This window comes from Saccostrea cucullata, unplaced genomic scaffold (assembly GCF_032062105.1).
Source record: "Saccostrea cucullata isolate Sc308-1 unplaced genomic scaffold, CSIRO_AGI_Scuc_v1 ctg348, whole genome shotgun sequence".
NCBI classification, from domain to species: domain Eukaryota; kingdom Metazoa; phylum Mollusca; class Bivalvia; order Ostreida; family Ostreidae; genus Saccostrea; species Saccostrea cuccullata.
This window is the reverse complement of record NW_026933269.1, coordinates 51,840-72,876: the sequence shown is the minus strand read 5'-3', so window position 1 is coordinate 72,876 and position 21,037 is coordinate 51,840. Positions and strand designations below refer to the sequence as shown.

The following is a 21,037-nucleotide window of genomic DNA, read 5'->3' as shown; positions in this document are numbered from 1 at the left end:
ATGGCTATTCACCTAAATATTTAAAGGACTTGACTGAACCTTTTCGTCCTACAAACCACCCCTATAATCTTAGAAATAATGATGCAGAATTCAAAATTCCTTCCATTAGAACTACATCATATATGGAAAGTTTCTTTCCATCAACTCTTAAACTGTGGAATAACTTGCCTGATTATATCAGAAATGCTCCTGGAATATCTTCATTCATAGGTCTTTTAAATTCTTATTTTTGTAAAAAAGGTAAAGAAATATATCATTTTGGAATAAGAAAGTACAATATAATACATTGTCAGTTGCGAAATAATGCAAGTAATTTAAAGGCAGACTTATATAACCAATTTTTATCAGAAACACCAACGTGTGAATACTGTATTGACTCTGTTGAAGATGCTCATCATTACTTTTTTGTTTGTCCAAATTATAACTCTCCAAGATATGTACTTTTCCAAACAATCCAAAATATTATTGATTGTGATCAAACTCATGAACTTGATTTACTTTTGTATGTAGTCCCAATCATGGACAAGGTATTAATATATAAATATTTGAAGCAGTACATGCTTTCATCACAGCAACCAAACGATTTATTTGACACTGTCATGTATGTTACATACGCCAACGCTTTCTAACCGGTACTACATTGTAATTTTTTTCCCTATCTACTTTTTTTTTGTTTCTTTGTTATTATTTTTGTCTATTTATTTTCATACCCTATATATTGTGTGTTCATCTTGACTTTGTAGGGAGAGGGCTAAAATAGGCTTTGCCTGCTGCCCAATCCCATTCACTTATGTGAATAAAATTTTGTATAAATAAATAAACTGAAATCTATAACTGGGTCGTATTTTGGCTGACTTGTTTCATTTCATTCCAACTGTTAGGCCTTTGTTTTTCAAATTGTAACTAATTTGATGAAAGAATTTTCCATCTCCTTGACTAATAAATGGGGCTCACGGCGGAGTAAAGGTCAACATAAGATGTTTATTCTTCCTATAAGCATTTGATCCCATCTCTGAAACCAGGGGTCCGTGTTTTACATGTATGCTCTGTACACATGCACATGTATTTGTACTATTCGTAGTTTTTATGAAATCGATCAGTTTTTATTGTACTTTTTTTTTTTACACAAAATATGTACATAAGCATCTCGTATGTTGTCGTAAATAAGTCGTATATAATAATTAAGTTAATATCATTATGCTGCATGTATCTTGGATCTATGATTTTTGAATTTACTGAAAGCATTTGGCATAGTAAATTATTGCAATTTTTTCTTAGTACCACCCTGTTAATTCTAAGAATACTTTTTTGACATTCTGATCAAAATTTCCTATAAAACATGGTTTATATCAATGCTGTTTCTCTGATGAATAATATATGTTTCTCCTTCTTTCTTTCTTTCTTTTTGCCTTTGATTAAATGAAGGACAGATGATATGATAAGATATTTGGATAACTGGATTGATACATATATATTTTTTGACCTACTCAGTATTTTGCTTGTAAATGATTCAACTGAAATATATAAAATTTCTAAAATATTAACACGATAAGGAATTCGTAAAATTGCTATGGTATCCACAATTAATTTTCCTGCAACCATCCTTATTGAACTATACAATTTTCCCCTATCATTGTGAAACTTTGGATGCTCAAATTAAACATACATATATGTTGTTTTTTTTTTTTGTTTTTTTTTTCTATATTATATAATTATTATTTTTCCTATTCATTTGCTAAATTATTCTTTTTCTATTCATTTGTTTTACTCTCTCCCTCTCTCTTTCTCTCTCTGAATTCATTCTAAATATGTACCAATTGATAATCGACTCTTCATACATTTTTTTCAATGTTTACATGTACTTGTACCTCGACCTATGGAGAGAACGTTCATAGGCATTTATGCCTGCTGTCCAATCCATTTCTATGAATAAAATATATTTTAAACTATAAACTTTGGATGAAAAATTAAAATCTGTAAAAAAAAGTTTTGTTTTTTTAAGCATATTTATTTTACTCATTTAAATACAATTACGGCTGTTATCAGGATTTTGATAAAAGTTTATTTGTATAATATCTTTAAATAAGATAACAAAATATTGATTTCAGAATTGCTTTAATTGGATTGCAAATCGTTGACTTTCATATATATTGTTTATTTTTTGTCTTTTTGTACCTTTTTCGTTGTGTAAAAAGTATACCCCCATCCTTTGTTTCACACAGTTCAGAACTGTCCAGTATTATTTTGGCTATATGAGTTACAAAACTGCACTCTAAAGATAATATTGGACTGGGATAGCACAGTTTTTGAAATAAAAGACTGAAGGAATTACTCCGTACACAATGCATTCAGATGCGAGCAGAATTCTAATACCGTTACTAAATATTATATTTAACTTATTTCTTTACTAATATGTATAGAAGTATATAATAAATTATTTTAAGAATTAACTAATTAAACAAGCAGTTACTGTAGAACCAACTTTTTATTTGTGGTTTTATTTTAACAAGTGAGTTACATTACAACAAAGAATTATCCAATGTTAATGTAGGACTTTTGGTTGAGTTTTAAAACTATTTATTTTTTTAATTAATTTATTTTTTTAAGTTTTTGATGACCGAATATCTAATGAGAAACTGTAATACCAAGCTTGGACGGATATTTTTTGTCCGAAACTTCAAAAATCTTTTTGTTGAAAAAAGTTCAACCTCGTATCCATTCCTTCATTTCTAAAAATTAATGTTTTTAGGCCTGCCAGTTTGAAATCATTGTAAAATAAGTTTTGATAATTAATCAGATTCCCATGAACTGCATAATTTCAATATTTCTCAAAATGTACCGATGCTGATAATTGTGATCTAATGAATTGTCAACGACAACATGTGATGTATTCTTTGAGAATTTTTGTTCGTTGACATTTTTAAGAGAATGTAAATAAATCGGGATCGGAATTTGCATAATTCTAATCAATAGGAGCAGCGCGAAGAAAACAATGACTTCGACGAACGATAAAATAGAGCAATTTTGCTCAATAACAGGTAAAATTCTTAGAAATACTTATATTTGTTTTTATTAAAATCTTGTTTACTTCAGGGTCAAACAGACCATATAATCTGCTGCAGTAACTGGGTGAAAATATAATTATACTTTTTGTTTGTAAACAATGTGTGAACTCTTCTGATTGCAAATAGGCCTATATAATACGGTTTCTAAACTTAGTAAACTATATACCATTTTTTGCCTAGATTGTCGCAAAGTCTGTACTCTTAATATATTTTTGGTTATTTAATGACTAAAGGTTTGTTTGAAATAAATAATATTGTAATTTAGCTTCATTTTAAACGTTGTTTCAAGAGTCTGAATTTCCTAGGATGTGCTACTTTTTCTATGTTGTGTATAAATGTATTGAAGTCTAGAACAGTGTATATGAAGTTTTTTTCCTTGTGTCACAGGGTTCAACATTAACACTAGTCTCAGGCTAATACATTTTTTATTGGGACTGATAAGTGTGACTAATTAGTCTCAACTGATCAATTAAGAATTGTGAAAACTAATATGAATAGTAATAAGTATTAATGATGTCTGATATTTGACAACTTTTATTGAAAAAAAACCATTTTAAAAGTTTTTTTTTTTTATATAGTTTTTTTGATTGGAAGCATGTAGCATTTGGAAGGGATAGTAGTAAGGGGGTTGGGGGAAGGGGGCCCCATAGGCCTTGATCTTGATGTCAGATGTTTTTGATTGTAAAAGTAGAGAAAAAAAGGTATCTAGAACTTACTGAATTTACAAATTTACTGAATGCAAGATTTTGACAAATATTTGGATAAAACACTTCAGGTAATTAAATTGTTTATTTAAGGTCAAGATCTAGTAAATAAAAGGTGCCTACAGATTTATCAAATTTGAGAAATAAATTCTTTTATTGATGCTTTACAATTTTAGCTTTGTCAAATAAGGTGTTTCGGGGCATGATTTGTAGGTAAACAAGATGAAAAACTGTATTTTAAACTGTCATTTTCAATGCAAAATTAAGAAAACCAGTCATGAAAATGCGAGTTTTTATTATATTCGACAAAGGAAATGTATCCAGATTGCCTACAGTCTCTCACAAAACAGTTATTTGTTTGTTCATGGCCTCTTCTTTAAATTAAAATAAAATTCAATATAGGTATCCGGTGTACTTTTCATATGATTTCAAATTGAATGTCAGGAAAATACCCTATTTTCTATATAATTCTGCTAAAGCAGTTAAGTACGGGAAAAAGAAAGTTGAAATTGATTATGACGTCATAATGAATCTAGCACCAAAAAATTAGTCTAAAGTCATTTACTAGATCTTGACCTTAAAAAAAAGTATATTGTGATGTTTATTTTTAAATAAATCAGCACAAAACTGATTTGTTTTTTAATGGTCTTACATAAAATTGAATGCAGATTCATCATGGTTCCTTTGGGTTCCTGGTGGAACATAGGGCCTCGGCAACAATTCTCCACCGTACTCTATTCTGGGCAGCCTTTTTCAGTTTTTCCCAGGTGTGTCCACATTGCCTGATCTCCTCTTCACATGACCTTCGCCAAGTTTTCCTGGGACGCCCAACTCGCTGTTTGCCTTGTGGGTTCCACTCGAGTGAGTGGCGTGTAATGTCTCCTGGTGGTTTTCGGAGGGTATCACTATGTCCAATCCATCGCCACTTTCTGCGGGCTATTTGTTTAGTGATTGGGTCTTGGTTTGTTTTTTCCCGCAGGTTCTTGTTGCTTATAGTTTCTGGCCATCTGATGTTTAATATGTGGCGCAGACATCTGTTAGTGAAGGTTTGTAGTTTGTTGGAGGTGGTGTTGGTGACTCTCCATGGAGAATGCAGATTAATTAGTAATAATGGTAATAGTAGTCTGGTTTGACTAAAGCCTTTTTACAAATGTTGAGGTTGAGCCCTGTGTTATCATGACCATCCTCCAGTTTCTAGAGAATGGGAGGGAGGTGGATATAAAATAATATTCTGACTGGTTTTATTAAATAATTATTCATTATCTTAGAGCGGTACATGTATTTGAAAATCATTAAAATTTATCTAAACTATTAAACTATTATATATATGATAATATATTTTTACATTTTACATCCAATACACCATCTGGTGTTTTTATTATCCAGTGTTTTCCCTTTATTTCAAAGTAAAGGGATAGAGATCTGTTGTAACAGGCTAGGGGCTGACATTTATAAACAAAATCTCTGTGGACCTTACAACAAATTTTTATTTCAAAGGGGCATTTTTGTCAATTGAAGTGGTCAATTTGGCGGATAGCCGGTTTTTAGGGAAAACACTGTTATCTTTGGCTATGACAGTGAATTAAACTTAACTATGTTTTCTTTCTCTTCAATAAACTATTTAGGTGCTGATCAAGAAGTAGGTAGAAATCTTCTAGAGGCCTGTAATGGGAATCTGGAGCTGGCTATAGATATGCACATGGACAGTGGAGGGGCTCCAGCCCCACCCCCAGCTGGACAGAGGGGGCCACGATCTGTGCAAAGCAAGTCATCATCAACAAGGGGGGCCTCAGCATCTGCTCCCATTGATGTAGAGTAAGTGAACAGAAAATATAAAATAGAGTAGGTAAAAAGAAAGTAGAGTAGGTAGAGGAAGTTGAATAGAAAGTAGAGTTGGTAAAAAGAAAGTGGATTATGTAAATGGAAAGGAGAGTATGTAAATAAAAAGAAGTAGATTAAGTTAAGAATGAAATTATATGGAGAGTAACGCAGACTGTGCTATTATTTACTCTTAAAGAGAATATGGTTATGAAATTTCACAGAAATATGTATCTTACAGAAATAAATTTTGGGCAAAATTTCTGATATATTGATATCGCCTCAAGCTGAAGCAAAAGAATGTGATAATGAAAATTTAACTCTTTAAAAATGGCATTTTTTTGTTAGAATGTAAAATTGTTCTATCTTATGTATTTTATTACATTATATTTGAAGTTAAATATAGTAATTTTTCTCTGATGCGATTCTTGTGAAAACGACTGTGAAAATGATGTCTCCTGAATTGACGGAGCACCACACTGTGTAATGCTCTGTGTAATGATCTATGCCAACATAGATCCAAAATATGCATATTTAAAACATGTAGTAAACTGATCTAATACAAATAGCAAATTGTTTTCTGACCAATTTTACACGGTAGATGAAGGAAATTAAGATTATCGACAAAAACTTCATCCGGACTGTAAAGAACATGATTGAGAGTCACCAATATCACACTATATCTCATAAATACCTGCAGCTTTTGGTTATAAAACAAAAAAAATGAATATTCTTTACTTATTTAATAGATTTTAATAGATTTTAAGCTTGACAAGAAATGTTGTTAGTGTTGAGGATGTACTCAAACGCTTTTGGGAAAATTTAACAGATAATTTTTTTAAAATGCCCTATGTGAGTCAAAGATTTTGCTGCTCCGTGACTTAATAATATGTCCTGTCACTCAAAATTGATACCAATTTACAACATTTTAATATGAAATTTTGAAGACCATATAAGTAAAGATTTTATATTATGTGTGTGTATGTCGTAAAATATTTTTGCAACAAGTCCGCGTAATTTTTGATAAGATGCTATTTTTTTTTATTAAAATGAAAATTTCTCTCTCTCTGGATTGATCATTGATTATATGCTGCTTAATGTCCCTATCATGAATTTTTCACTCATATGGAGATGTCACATTTGCCAGTGGAGAGCTGCAAATTTTGCCCTATGCTCAGCACTTATGGCCATTCAGCTGTGAGGGATCTTTTTTGTGCCAGCACCTACTGCGACACAGGACCTCGGTTTATACAGTCTCATTCGAAGGAGTGGTCTGCCACAGTGGGATTCGAATGCGTGACTTAGGATGAACAACTCTAGAGCAGACGCTGTAACCACTGCCTAATGGGGATGACTCTCTCTCTCTCTTTAGAAATGAAGTATAGAAATTGTTTAATTAAAAAGTCAGGAATATAAACCATGCATTTTGAGTCAGTGTTGTAATTTAACTGTTGATCTGGTATTTGTTTTCTGCCAATTTCAGAGATGATATAAGACTTTCCTATTCACCACAGAAATGGTTTTTGAGGATGTACCAGCTCTCTGAAACTGTAGACTATTTATAGTGTTTAAAGTTAATTTTCTTGCGCTTGAAAATCCCTTGTTATCATGCTTTGCTTTATGAAAAGTTATAGAAGTTTTAAAGTTTTATTTTGTATATTTAGTTATAGTTTTGCAGATTGATAAAGTTTATATTGATTTTATTATAGGCTTGTATCAATTGCCATACTAATTACACATCCTTGTAAATTTGATTTTTAATGGGATGGTATTGAAATCAAAGAAAGAAACTCTGAATTCTTGAACTTGTATAGAACTTCATATTTTATTGCATTGGTATAGAAAAGCAATGTGGTCATATTGACAGTCTTACAAAAACTAATAATTTTTTTTTCAAATATTCTTTTGTATCTCAATTCAAAAGCATCTTTTGATATTCATATGGTGTACTTTGTACTAATTTTCAAATAGTGATGTAGAAATTCTGCTACATGTAAATTAATTTAATAAAGAAAAAAATAAAGAAAAATTAGGCCATGCAAAGTTAATTCACTGGTTCTCAGGCCTTTTTTCAAGAAATATATGATGAGGGAGGGAGGCATTTTTTCTTTTTTATTGCCCCCAAAACATGGTGAGGCAGCTTTTTACTTTGAAAAAAAAACTCAAAAAAATAATGAGGGGGTTGATTAGTTGTTTTTATTTTATTGATTTAGCAATAAAAAGGGTCAATGAGGCACCCTTGGAAGAGATGAGGGAGGGCCTGAGAACCAGGAAATTAATTTTTTGGCTTATTAAATGTTGATATAAAAATTATTAATGATGGTTTTTCCATTCTCCTGTGATGTCATAGGCTTTCATAAATGTTATTATTTTTTTAATTCTCCAAAAATGTGATATTTTTTTAAAATATTCATATTCATGCATGGTTTATACCAACTTGCAGACAAAAATACATAAAATGATCTTAAAATAAGGGGCATTACCAGGTTTCTGGTAGGGGGTGTAGAGGAGGGTTTGACTTGGGTACTTTTTAAAAATAAATTTGTGCCATTTTGAGGGGTCTGATGCAATCTGCAAGTATTTTTTTTTTCATATTTCATAAAAAAAAAATAGCAGCATTTCTTTAAAAAGACGAATTACGAATCTATTTCCATTCTAGGAGTTTTTAAGAATCTTTTGGGTGTCCATTTGCTTCCAGTGCCAAACACATATACTGGCATATTAAATTGAATTTTAAAAGGTTAAAAATTATGTTAGATTTTAGAAATGTATATATAACTATATTATCTCAAAGCCTTGGATTTTTAACTGACAAGGAATACTTCTTGGTGTATAAATTATTGTATGCCATATACTCAATCAAGTTAAAATCTTTATTATTGCAACTTCAGTTTCAGCTCCACATTTGGATGAAATACTGCACCCACAAGATCGTGGTTGTTTTTTTCTCTTTGCTTCTTGTATATTTTTTTGCATGTATGGCAATATATTCAGTTTAAGACTCCAGTGCTAAACTTGATGGGAGCATATTGCAGTTATCTCAGCTTTATTTGTGAAGTGGATTTTTTTTTAATCTAATAATAGTAAAAATAATTTTTGACATATGTTTGTTTATTTTCGATTTATTTTAAATTCAAAAAAAAAGAAAATGAAGGAAGAGATCAATGTAATGTTTTTTTTTAACATCTTAGTGTTGTTTGTTAAATGTCACTTATTTGTAGGTAGATGTATTTTCAAAACATTTTCTCTTGGCAAGCATTATTTGGCCTTATAAACATAAACAGATATTGGTGCTAATATAAAAACTAGATGCCATTGCTTACCTAGCATGCAAAACAGCATACAGAGTTAGGAAATATTGCACTGCTCTCTCTCTCTCTCCGAAAATGCCAAAAGCATTAAAATATCCTGTGACCTTAGCCCACATTGCCAAAGTTGAGTTTATGCTATGTCCTATGCATTAGCATTAGAGTCAGCTCATCAGGTAAAGTTTAAAGAACAAGTCTCATTCCAAACTGAAAACCCTATGTGAACCACTCTTACATGAAATGCATCAGTGGATGTACATACACACAACCAGATTTTAGTGCAGGTTTAAAGTGAAGTTTTTGTGGAAGGTTTCGTTTTCCTAGTAACTATAAGCTCTTGGTTGATTAAACTTGCACCAATGAAACATAGAGGGTAGGCATTACTAAACGGAGGCTGGATCTGAGGTTTTATTTTATTTATTTATTTTTTTGCACGAGGAAACCTGCAAAGGTTTAGTTCTATACTTTGACCTATTTTTTGCTATCATATTGAAAGGTGACAGTGTTACTTTAAGAAAAAGGTGAAATTCAGAATATAGTTTGTTTCATCTTATCTTTCAGTCTTTGTTAAGATCGTCATGAAAATTAACAATCTTGAATCACGGTAGAAAGTGTTTTTCTTTTTATTAAAAAAAGAACTATGTCTGAATTCAAAACATGAAGACATAAACTATTGCTCATTGCACTTTGTTTTACACACTGATAAAGTGTTATTTCCATTTTAAAACTGGAACCACTAAGTGAAATGTAATTAAGGTCAGCTCCCAAAATTTTAAAAGTAATATCCATTTTGAATTTAAAAAAAAATTAATTATATAAAAACTGTAACAATCAAACTTCAACGAAAAATACTTCAAGATATGATATAAGTTGTCCTTTATTTCAACCAAGGAAAGGAAGGCTTGATTTGTCATATGTGTCATATGCAGTAAATATTGGCTAAGTTTAATACTGAGAACAATGTAAGTCGGTTGTGAATTTTCAAAAGTAGCTGTAATAATCAATGTTGAAATCAAGACACGCAATGTTCACTCGAAAGAACAGCCCCCACATCGGTAGGAGATATCCAAGTGTCATCTGATCCAGGAACATTTAAAGTGATCTTAGCAGATTTTGTAATAGATTCTACATCATATGGTTTCGTTTCATCTAAAGTTAATAAAGAACGTACTGATATATCGTTCTTATCTTCAAGGTTAATTTCAATCTTTTGATCATCATTATGATTTTGTTTTGAAGATGTTTTCAGTCGTTGGTGTTTCACTGTCAGTTTCCCTATTCCTAGTGTTGTGAACTGCATATGAAATTGTTTAATCTTCGTTTAATTCAGCCTCAATAGGAGTATCGTCTTTCTTATCTATTGTTTTGACTCGTGCCACCTCCATTTCAGGAAGAATACTGTTCGTTTCTTTTGGGGTTGTATCTTTTTCCTTTGATTGGCCACTGGTTGTATGTACGATGGCATGATTTTCAACATTGTCCAAGGAATTTTGAACAAGATCATTTTCTCCACCCCTGTCCGATTCGTTGTTATAGTCACCAGTCCTCTCCTGAGAATTCTCACTATCTATATTTTCTTTGCGTTTATCTGCAACCGAAACAATGTCATTATCTGTCAGTTCAGATATTTTGTCCCTTAGATTATCTTCTATGTCAACCTCAGCTTTTATAATGGTATCATCAGGTATTTCAGAAGAATGATCCCTTTCAGAAGATTCGTAGGAATCAGAGTCCGTCTCAGCATTTGCTACTGTAAAAAGTAACAATCCCCTTAATGTAAGGTGCTAAAATTTTTGTCCTCACATGCTTTAACAAACCCATTTTTAGGAGAGAACTCCGTTCAATGTAAAAAGAATATCTTTCTAATGAGAACTTCTCGGATATAAGGATAGTAAATGTAAAAGATAAACTCCTATTGCTTGTGTTGTATGTATTTCAGTAGTGTAAAGAAAAAATCCTGAAAGTCTTTAAGATACCAATTCTCTCTCACTATGATTGATAACAATAAGTAAACTTTGGTTTTTTGTCTTTTTTATATGTTTATAGATAAATATGTAAACAAACAACAAAATGAAAGATACAAATGCATGCTTACAGCTTGTACAAAAATATTAGAGCAATATTACATTGATTTATTTTTTTACACTTTCGTTTGACAATTCAAGAAAGCCTTGTTTAGCCAAGAAAAAAGACACTTCTGAGTCGGAAAGTAACACATTGTATGCTTTTAGGCTCAGTGTTGTAGAAAATGTATTATAATGCAATGAGGTAGTTTACCAAACCCTGATAGCGAATACCCATTGATCGATGCGATTTTTTTTGCTATTATGAACTGTATGTACATGTATATTAATAATTAAAACAACTTTCTATATTTTATTTAGAAAAACACACAAATGAAAAACAAAGAAAAACTTTTACATATTATCTGAATATGTAGCCTTCTAACAAATTATCATAAATAATTGACAATAAAGTATTTAGTTATCTTAATAAAGTTCATTCATATAAATGGATATTTTTTAATGTGTAGTATGATAATTGATATTTGAATATAATTTCGCATACTTTTTCATTATTAGTTTTACGTGGAAGAAGAAGACAAGCACGATCCGTTTTTGATGGTTTTCGGGATTTTCAAGCAGAAGCACGTAAGTATAAACAATTGGTTTGTAATTTGCATAATAAGAATGACATTTTTTATTTTTCCTTGCCAACTTTCCAATTACACAGATAATTTGTTAGGTTATTTTACACAAATAGAGGTATTGTTATGAGAATTTATTAAATACAGTGTTTAAGTATGTGAGTGATGAACGTATAAATCTTGGTAAAGTTAAAGTTCAGTGAAAAGGATTGTTAATACCAGCATCTTTTGAATGTTCACCCATGTTTTGTGTATTGTTAATTTGTTACGGATAAACTAAAAACAAGTCTTCACCCCTTCTCAAGAATTTAGATTCTGGGAATACCTTCAACCCCAGGACCTGGAATATCTTCTCTCATTGTGGGGAAGGGTGTGTCAAAAGAACCAGGTCCAATACTTGATTCTCTTTGATTAATTATGTCCAAAACGCTGTCATGTGTAGAAGGATCCACGTGGGCATGATCGTGGTCATGTACTACGTGTCTGTCTCCATGCCTGTGTACATGGAAGTCTCCATTTGGTAGTGAGACTTCATGAACAGATCCACTGAGCTGGTCATGTGGATCAGCACCTCCATGAGGTTGTTCTCCAAAGCGGATAGTTGTCCTTCTGCTAGGAATCCTCACAGTCTGAGGTTCAGTGTCTTTATAATAGGGTAGTGATGGTTGGCGAAAGTTTACTAACACCTTCTGCATCTTTTTAGAACCATCAGGTTGATTGGTGAATATTCTGATGATACCACCATTTCTTCTCTGAAGCTGATCAGCTCTGTCTCGGAGATGATTTGCTCTTTCTGCTTCTCTCATTTGACTGGAAATTGCCAAGAAGAGCCTTGAAGGTCTCCTCCCCATTGCATCCCCACCCAGTGGCATTTCCCTTGGGTCATTCAAGAATGGAGGTGGATCAATGGGTGGTGTATACTCTGACATTGGAGGCCCAAATTGACTCTCAATCCTTCCTCCCATATCCGTTGCTCCATCAGGAATATTGACATTTATGTTTCCATTTCGGCCAATTTTAAGCTTTTCTGATGTGATGATTCCATCTTCAAGGGCAGATTTCAGGAAGAACTGCAAACCTTCAGCAGGTTGGCCTTTCTCGGTGGAATAAGTGGCAGCTTCTTCAGGACTGTCATGAATGTAAACACAAATTTTCTTTAATCCCTGCAGTTTTCCGGAATTAAGAACAAGATGGATTACTCCAGTCGTTTCTAGTGTAGAGTCAGACCATGATTTTACATCAGATGGCCCCTTCATATAATTACCAACTGCAGCTCCTTCAATACCTGGTCTGTCACCATGCATTAAATTCCCCCTTCCTCTGATGGACAAATCCACATATTCACCGCGATTAACAGGTCCATCAACAAAGTTTCCATTAGCGTCAACAACTGGTCTTAAATTTTCTGACGTTCTATCAACCATTCTTGGATCCATACCACCTGCTCGCATTCTTTCATCAGGGTTAGCTGGTGGTATGTAGTTATCCATTGAAGGTTCAATTGGAGGTACTGTTGAAACTTCAATAGTATTCATGCCAGGGATCTGATTTGGTTTAATAAATGTAGGTCCTTGAATTGGTGGCCTGTCAAGACTTGTCTCTAGGGTTCTGTAATCAGGGTTTATGGTAGGATCCCTCCAGAAAGAATCGCGTCTTTCAGCATCATATTCACCGTCTACGAAAATATCTCCGATTTTGAGTGTTGACCATCTAGATGAGAATTCTTTTGAGTCTTCTTCACTCGAACTTGAATCATCATCACCTCCAAGTCCTAAAACAGTTCCTCTTCCTCTTCCTTCTTTTGAGTCATCATCAATTTTTTCATTTGAGTCGCTTTTATCCCCCTCAGTGAAAGGCATTATTGCATCGAAATTTAGATCAATATTATTTTCTTCGCTACTGTCACCATCTGCTCCTTCCTTCGAATCACTACCCATATTTAAATCACCAACTCCATAACCCAGCCCATCACCTAACATACCATTTTCACCAAAGTCGCTACCTATGCCTTCCTTACTGTCAGAATCGTCTCCACACCCTATGCAAGTTTTCTTTTCGCTTGAATCATCCTTTATGCCTTCTCCTGAATCACTATCAGTCTTTTCCGTATAATCAAATCCTGTACCCAGTCCTAAATCACCTCCGAATCCTCCCACGTTGTCATTGTCATCAGTTTTACCGCCATCTATACCTTCTTTTGAATCATCATCTCCAGCTCCTATAGCTGCTCCAAGACCATCACCAGCATTTCCCATAAGCAGTGTTTTGTCTGAACTCTCTTTGCTGTCATCTTTAGATTCTTCTGCAACCTCCATTGGCTGAAGTCTCATACCCTCAGGGATGTCCAGTTGAGTATTCCTAATCATTTCTGAAGGTTCATTGAGGTCAGCAGCATAATTGGATGGCTCGGGAATGAGTCCTGGCTCGGGAATGAGACCTGGAGCACTTGAATCGCTATTATCTGATTCGGTATTCATTATTGGATCACGAGGTAATGAATTTTCTGTCAAATCAGCGTCTACTATAGGATCTGCAAGGATGGGTCCTACGTTGTCAGTTTCAATTCGTGCGTCTGTATTTGATACGCCATCGTCTGTGTTACTGTCTGTGGATGCTCCATCGTCCTCAGTATCACGCTTTCGAATGTTATGGATTCTTGATTGTCCTCCAACAACTGTGGGGAAGAAACGATAAATACGTTAAAATATTTCTGTTACATATGAAATTAAAAGAAAAAAAATTCATATTTAAACAATTTGTTTTTATAATTCTATTAATATAAATACAAGTATAAGCGCCTTTCACAATACTCACATATGACAAAGAGACATAGTAAAACAGCCGCCCGGCGAAGATCCATCAAGACAAAAGTTCTAAAAGTAAAATTGGAAAGAAATGAGAACTTACAATTTTATTAGATCGTTTGAATTAGTTGCCTTAATGTTAAGGTATTTCACAAGCCATTGAACAAATATAGTTTATTAAACCAAAAATGTTTTTTTTTACATGTTAAATAACCTTAAGGTATTTGTTTTAAAAAGTCAAAACAATAAAATGTGAGAAAAGAAGAGGGAACTCTATGGCATTGTATGATATTAAGAAGGTGAAACGAATCCTTTCAAGAAGGATTTTTTTCTATACGTCACAGGTCAACAGGAGGAAATGATGCGGCCGGGTAACAGTTCCTCCTTTAAGAAGAGAACGCTGGAGGACCTATTCAGACCCCCCATTGATATCACATTCAAAGGGTCGTTCTCTGCCGTAAGAATTATTGACGTTTTGCTAGTTCTTATCGATGCATTTTCTAATGCAGTTAGACTAAAGAAATTCGATTTTAAAATGCTTGAATTTATCCAAAACACTATTTTCTGAAAAGATGTTATTTTTTTTACTGAAATAATGATCACAGTATTATTAATTTTTTTAAAAAAATTAATTTTTAAAAACTTTAAAATTTAAAATTTTAATTTTTAAAAAGCTTTTTAATGTTTTATTTTTCATTTGTTTAGAAATATACTGATAAATAATATTTTTTAAAAATAAAGGCTCGGGAAGCTGGACAAACTTTAAACAAATACGTGATGGTGAATGTACAGAATGTTAAGGAGTTTGTATGCCAGGCCCTCAATCGTGATGTCTGGAGTCACGAAAGGGTCAAAGCCATCCTCAAAGACCACTTTGTGTTCTGGCAGGTACATTGTAGGACAATTTTATTCATGTAGCATTTTAAACGTTTATAAATTTCATTTCTAAGTATTTTTAATTTATGAATGAATTTATTTATTTATTTGTTTTGTTTTGTTTTAATAAAGAGAAATGTAAAAATTAGAGAAAAAAAAATTACACATTTGGTTATCTTTGGCTTAGAATTTGATTAAATTTATTTTACGTTTACAAATTGTGCAAAATATTTTATTTTTTTTAACTTGGTTTTTCAATTCCTGTGACACACACCTACTTATTAGACGTACTTTAAAAAAAAAAAACATTTAGTTAAATTTGATTTCTTTAGAGAAAAAAATCCGTATTTTATTTTCACCAAATTCTTGTACTTAAAATAATTTAAAACTGGTAAAATTATTTAATCCCATTCTGAATTCCAAAGTAAGTGTTAAACATGAAAATAAAATTGAATGGAAGTTTTAAAACTTGACAATCAAACAAAGAATAGTATTTATGATATTGAAAAAATATTTTAATTACCTTGTATGGTGAAGCAAAAATTCTGTGTTCTGAAATCCCACCAGAAATAATCAAAATTTCAACCAGTCAGCGTCAAAACGAAAATGATTCTCCAAACATCACACAAGGGGGTTAAATACACGCTCAATAGATCAACACAACTAGATACATCATTGTAATTTATTACTTTACTTATTAAAATGCAAAGATACTCAAGGTTGGCTCTTTGAAGTGTATAATGTTTTTTTTTACCTCACCCTGTAAAATGGTCATAAAACGTTTATGGAGCACGTTGGACTTCATGCGAACCATAGGATTTTCAAATTTTAAACATTTTTTAAATAACAAACGCGCAGTATGGAAAAAAACATTAATTTCAATTAGGCTAATTTTTTTTTTTTTTGAAAATATACAAACAAACACAAATGCGATGCGTATTTCAATAAATTACACATCAACACATCAGTTTAACCAACTTTTATATTTCTTTTCCTTGCATCCTTTGAGATATCAACGGATTATTTGTAAAGAATAGGTAGCGAGGGATAAACTAAAAAAAATCATAGTATACAATTTTGCCGAGAATAGTCGATTTTATTTGCCAGATATTGTTCAAAATTATGCAGGAGACAGGTTATATATATGCTATATACAAAAGCACAATTTTTCCTTGAAAAATTTTCACGGTGTACTAAAATTCACTAAGGACTTATTATGAAACACAAAATAATCCGCGTATTCTCCTTTCAGTGTGTTCAAACGAACATTTTCGTGGAAATATGGATCTCGGAAAAAAAGAACATGGTTTATCCAATCAAAAACAATCTGTTGTTTACGTGCTGAGGATATGAACCGAGATTAGAAATTAAAAAGAAAAATTCAGGTCTTTTTTCCCCTTTATTCACTATAGCATGAATGTTAATTAGTACTGATTAACTGAGAAATTGGGACTTTTTAAATACCAAATGTCAATTCATCAGAAACCCTCGCAATTATACCATAATTTATGGTCTAAATACATTGTTTCAACACGTTCTGGTGTTAAACAAAGGGAAAGGTTGAGTAGTCGATGTTCACGTTAACTCACAAAGTGATATTTAAAATAAAATTTTAATATTCTTGCGACTAAAAAAATCTGAATATTTCCATCTAGCCTAATTACTCGTTCAGTTATGGTATAAATCCTTTGTTTTTCATTTTGCTCTTATAGTTAAAGGAAATAAAGAATTTAATCGTTGGGAAGTGAATAAATTATTGAATTTTATAATAATTATGTTTGAATGCAATGTTGCCATGTAAAATTCGTGGACGTTTGTTTGTTAGTTTTCTTTTTTTTTCTTTTTTAATTTTTTCAATTTTTTGTTAAATGATCCTACATATATTTATGTATAGCAAAATATTTGTTATGAAAAAAAAAAGAATTAGGAAAGTTAGATTACAGTTATTTGAACTTTTAGTTTAGTAAAATTGTGATCTTCATAGTTTACAGATAGTGCATTTGGCCACAGGATTTAAAATCTGATTAACCTAGAAATAGAGTTTTCTACTGAAAATATTTTTTTCATTTTATAGAACAAATAAAAATAATATCTCTCAAATAAAGTGATTGTCTTCAATTTTTATATACTCGTATGTAGTATCGTTTGTTGGACAGATTTTGAAAATATTAAGACAAAACCACAAGAAAAATATGTGTCAAACATTGAAGAAAAGCTATACCAACCATCCGAGCTGAACAGCTTGCTTCCAATAAGAAAATTAGGTTTTGTTTTAAATATGGTTGAAACGACGCCAGAAATAAATATTATTGTTTCAACGACTGAAAATTATCGGAAGTATTTATAATGATGAAGCTGGTAAATTATCGTATTGGGCTGATTTTTTAAAAAAGTAATTATGGATTACATGTTCATATTTTCGCATTTCGCGTAAAAAAGTGATAAAATTTCAGATTCCATATTTTGGACGTTATTTCTATTGACAACTTTCGTACACTGGTGTAAATTTTCAAAAAATCTTAGAACAGGTTGAAGGCTTGTTATTCCATTCTTTTTGTAGGTGTATCATGACAGTGAAGAAGGCGTGAAATTTAAACAGTTTTACAAAGTTGAAGAGTACCCGTATGTTGCGATTATTGACCCCAGAACAGGTAATGTCCGATAGAATAGAATAAAATACTTAACTGAATTTCAAGTATTACATCTTAGCATATTTAGGTATGTTAATTTTTGTTTATGGTATTTAAGTTGTATATAAGGGGTTATATATTTCAGGAGAAAATATTGTGACATGGAACAAAGGTCTTGATTCTTTAATATTCTGTGATCTAGGTAAGTGAGTTCGATACACTGGTGCATACAAATAAAATTACTTAATACTAAGCTAAATGTAAATATCAGTTAAATGGGTAATAATTGAGAAAATTTGAAATCTTTTTCTCAATGTTTATGTCATTCTTCATTTAAGTTACACATTTTCTGGCGGAACATCCATATTCAGATGATTCATTCAGCTCATCGCCACCACCTGCCAAGAGGATCAAGCGGGTAAAATATTCTTTATGGAAAGCTGGGTTTAATCTGAGGACTATACTTTTTAGTCATTATTTTAACATGCCTGAAAATGAACGAAATTGTTATAGCTTGAACTTCAGTTCGATTGTTTGCTTTCTGTTACAGGAAGCCAGTGTTGTGGACTTAAGTGAAGATGACCAGATAGAGGCAGCCATTAAAGCCTCACTTCAAGAACCCAGTAAGACCGTTACCTACATTTCTGATAGTGATGATGACAGTGAAGATGATGACAACATTGAAACGTTTTCAGACACAGAGGACGATTCTCAGTCTTCTCCTGTGAAGAACAATATAATGTCTAAAACGGACACTCAGTGTGAAAGGGATAAAAACAATGATGAAGCCCCTTGTTCATCTAAAATGAAAACGTTAGGAAGTGAAAAAGAATGTAATAATTGTGAAACAAACAATATGGAAAATGGTGTTACACACTCTAGTTCAATTTTAAGTGATGATAGTTATAAAAACTACCTCGGAAAGGAAACAGGTATTTGTATTGGTATATATTTCAGTATTAGATCACAAAAGTTTCTTCTGTTATTTTACCTTCATTGAATAAATACTATAGTTATAAATGTATGGTCGAGATGAATTATGTTTAAGTTTTTCTACCATTATTTCAGATCCTCAATACTCCATCATGATCAGATTTCCAGATGGCAAAAGGCAGCAACTGTCCATGTCTTCTAAATCAAAACTTATGGTAATGTGTGAGAATGCAATCAAAACAATTTAGGCCAAAATTGTCAAAATTCTAGGATATATTGTGGCAGAGATGTTCTTCATGGTTCATACTCTGAAATTTTTAGAGTAAAAGAAGATGATGGATTGATGTCATATTAAAGTAACAATTAAAGATTCTCTTTTAAAAATAAATATATATTTTTCCAGAAAAAAATGAGAAACAACAGTTTTAACTTTACTTTGTCTAACTCTCTTTTCAGGCACTTGTAAAGTTCGTAGCAGAACAAGGCTACTCTAACGAACGTTTTGAATTGCTCACAAACTTTCCCAGGAAAAAGCTGTCCTACATGGACTTTGATCTCACCATTCAGGAAGCTGGACTTAATCCTCAGGAATCGGTTTTTGTTCAGGCCAGGTGAAAACAAAATGGATGCAACAATACAGAGAAATAATTCAGGAAATAACTGACCGTGAACGGTCTTGCTGGGGTAATGTGTATTCCAGAGTAAGGTAATTCGTTTCTGATATTCAGGGAATTCTTAGTCACACATGATTGGAACTTAGTTTTTTTTTCGAGGAAAGTGGTTTAAATGTGAGAAAAGTCAATTTTTCTTGATAGTGTCCGAATTTGCGACTTTACAGTCACATTTACATGTATGTGGCTGGTGTATGTCGTTGAAAATTGTAACCATTCACCAAAACGTCGAGGATTAATGAATTAAACTACAACACAAAAACGACTATGATCGTAAGTGATGGTTTGTATGTGTACATGTAATAAAAGTGAACCGCTTAAGACTGAACGAGAGAAATATTCCAAGTTTTGCTCAACAAACCACTACAACCTCAGGATGTTACAGTTTTTGAAGGTCTAGTGTATCATATCACGTCTGTTAATTCCTCTATTTTTGCAATACTTGCATATGATACAGATATCTCCAAGTTTGCTGTCGAAGTGCTTCAGAAAAAGAAACACATCAGAATCTCAGGCAAAACTGGACTGCTGGCTGAACGGTCCAATCCAGATCGCACAATAATAATATTTTTTGTATTTAATATTTATTGTTTTTAACAAAAAATATATTTGATAAATGTTTTATCGTCTATAGATACTAGTAGTTTTCTGTCGAAAACTTGAATACTGTATTATTAATAAAAATCCTTGAATGTTTATACTATACAATCTGATGCTTTTTCTTTCCGAAGATTCTTCACTTACAAAGAAGATTCTTGATTACAATTACAATATTCTTCAGCCATCCTTTCATTGATTTCATAGAGGTATCATTAATCTGAGTAATAGTATTGCCATGATATGAAGACTAATATTAAAAGTAAAATCACGAATTTCTTGGGAGTTTATTCATTTTCAAAATTTTATAATAAAGTATGCAATACTTCTAAAACATTTTCCAACCACGAAATCAAGTCCCTACAAAGCAATATTTTCCCCCCAAACCTCAAAAATTGACCATACGAAAAAATGTGATTTTACAGAATATCATGGAAAGTATTTTATTTTTTAAGGAATAAAACTTTTGAAGGGTCATAAGGTACTGAAGATTAAATTGGATAACTAATATCTTTTAGTTTTACTTGTTCAGGAGATTGCCCCCTAATAAAGGTCGAGATCGGAATGCTCCAGGAAATGACATAAGCAATGTAAATTAATGTTGATGACATGTTTATTGGGATTAGCCTGGCTGCTCAATGTTTAATGCTCAATTAAGTACATAACTGTGAATACTACATCTTATTAAAAATCAACATTTGGGTTTGCAAGATATAAAAGGTGTTGTCCTTTTATGTGGCATCTTAAGTATTTGAAACATTTCCCCCAATATTGATGCGTTAAAGGATCTGGGTTAATATTACAATTTAATGACCCAGAAATTTCAAATAGGTCACACTAATAATGTCATAATATTTTGACAAAGAATCTCTGATAAATCGACAGAGACTATTTAGCGTAATAATCACGTTTGATGGAGTCTGTACATTTGATATCCAGATGATCTGAAGGAACATATGTCTACAAAACGACAAAGAAAACAGG

At 32.0% G+C, this 21,037-nt stretch overlaps 3 protein-coding genes across 4 annotated transcripts; 2 read left to right on the top strand and 1 right to left on the bottom strand.

Annotated features, from left to right (window-relative positions):
* The first annotated feature begins 2,976 nt into the window (after positions 1-2,976).
* On the top strand, positions 2,977-5,606 carry LOC134237854 (UBX domain-containing protein 7-like). The gene is made up of 2 exons (XM_062719997.1): positions 2,977-3,038; positions 5,395-5,606. Exons 1-2 carry the CDS (start codon positions 2,993-2,995, stop codon positions 5,586-5,588), a joined length of 240 nt encoding a protein of 79 aa, XP_062575981.1. The 5' UTR covers positions 2,977-2,992; the 3' UTR covers positions 5,589-5,606.
* A 2,718-nt stretch (positions 5,607-8,324) lies between these two features.
* On the top strand, positions 8,325-19,938 carry LOC134237853 (UBX domain-containing protein 7-like). 2 transcript variants are annotated; one of them, XM_062719996.1, is made up of 10 exons: positions 8,325-8,520; positions 11,478-11,546; positions 14,691-14,803; positions 15,088-15,234; positions 17,783-17,873; positions 17,998-18,054; positions 18,191-18,270; positions 18,403-18,784; positions 18,921-19,000; positions 19,242-19,938. In XM_062719996.1, exons 3-10 carry the CDS (start codon positions 14,705-14,707, stop codon positions 19,398-19,400), a joined length of 1,095 nt encoding a protein of 364 aa, XP_062575980.1. In that variant the 5' UTR covers positions 8,325-8,520; positions 11,478-11,546; positions 14,691-14,704; the 3' UTR covers positions 19,401-19,938. The 2 variants fall into 2 exon arrangements, with proteins under 2 accessions (XP_062575980.1, XP_062575979.1); XM_062719995.1 differs by having other exon boundaries at positions 8,325-8,523.
* Positions 9,367-14,411, bottom strand: LOC134237852 (uncharacterized). Its single transcript, XM_062719994.1, has 3 exons — positions 14,357-14,411; positions 11,868-14,216; positions 9,367-10,645 (listed from the first exon to the last, which is right to left on the bottom strand). Exons 1-3 carry the CDS (start codon positions 14,400-14,402, stop codon positions 10,206-10,208), a joined length of 2,835 nt encoding a protein of 944 aa, XP_062575978.1. The 5' UTR covers positions 14,403-14,411; the 3' UTR covers positions 9,367-10,205.
* Positions 19,939-21,037: the final 1,099 nt, after the last annotated feature.

Bases quoted from the DNA above. Each gene is read 5' to 3' on its own strand.
- LOC134237854 (XM_062719997.1), top strand. From the start codon at position 2,993: ATGACTTCGACGAACGATAAAATAGAGCAATTTTGCTCAATAACAG. The intron at 3,039-5,394 runs GTAAAATTCTTA...TAAACTATTTAG, and splicing joins GCAATTTTGCTCAATAACAG to GTGCTGATCAAGAAGTAGGT.
- LOC134237852 (XM_062719994.1), bottom strand. From the start codon at position 14,402: ATGGATCTTCGCCGGGCGGCTGTTTTACTATGTCTCTTTGTCATAT. The intron at 14,217-14,356 runs GTGAGTATTGTG...TCTTCCCCACAG, and splicing joins ACTATGTCTCTTTGTCATAT to TTGTTGGAGGACAATCAAGA. The intron at 10,646-11,867 runs GTATTCCCAGAA...TACTTTTTACAG, and splicing joins TCCAGGTCCTGGGGTTGAAG to TAGCAAATGCTGAGACGGAC.
- LOC134237853 (XM_062719996.1), top strand. From the start codon at position 14,705: ATGATGCGGCCGGGTAACAGTTCCTCCTTTAAGAAGAGAACGCTGGAG. The intron at 14,804-15,087 runs GTAAGAATTATT...TTAAAAATAAAG, and splicing joins TCAAAGGGTCGTTCTCTGCC to GCTCGGGAAGCTGGACAAAC. The intron at 19,001-19,241 runs GTAATGTGTGAG...CTCTCTTTTCAG, and splicing joins CTTCTAAATCAAAACTTATG to GCACTTGTAAAGTTCGTAGC.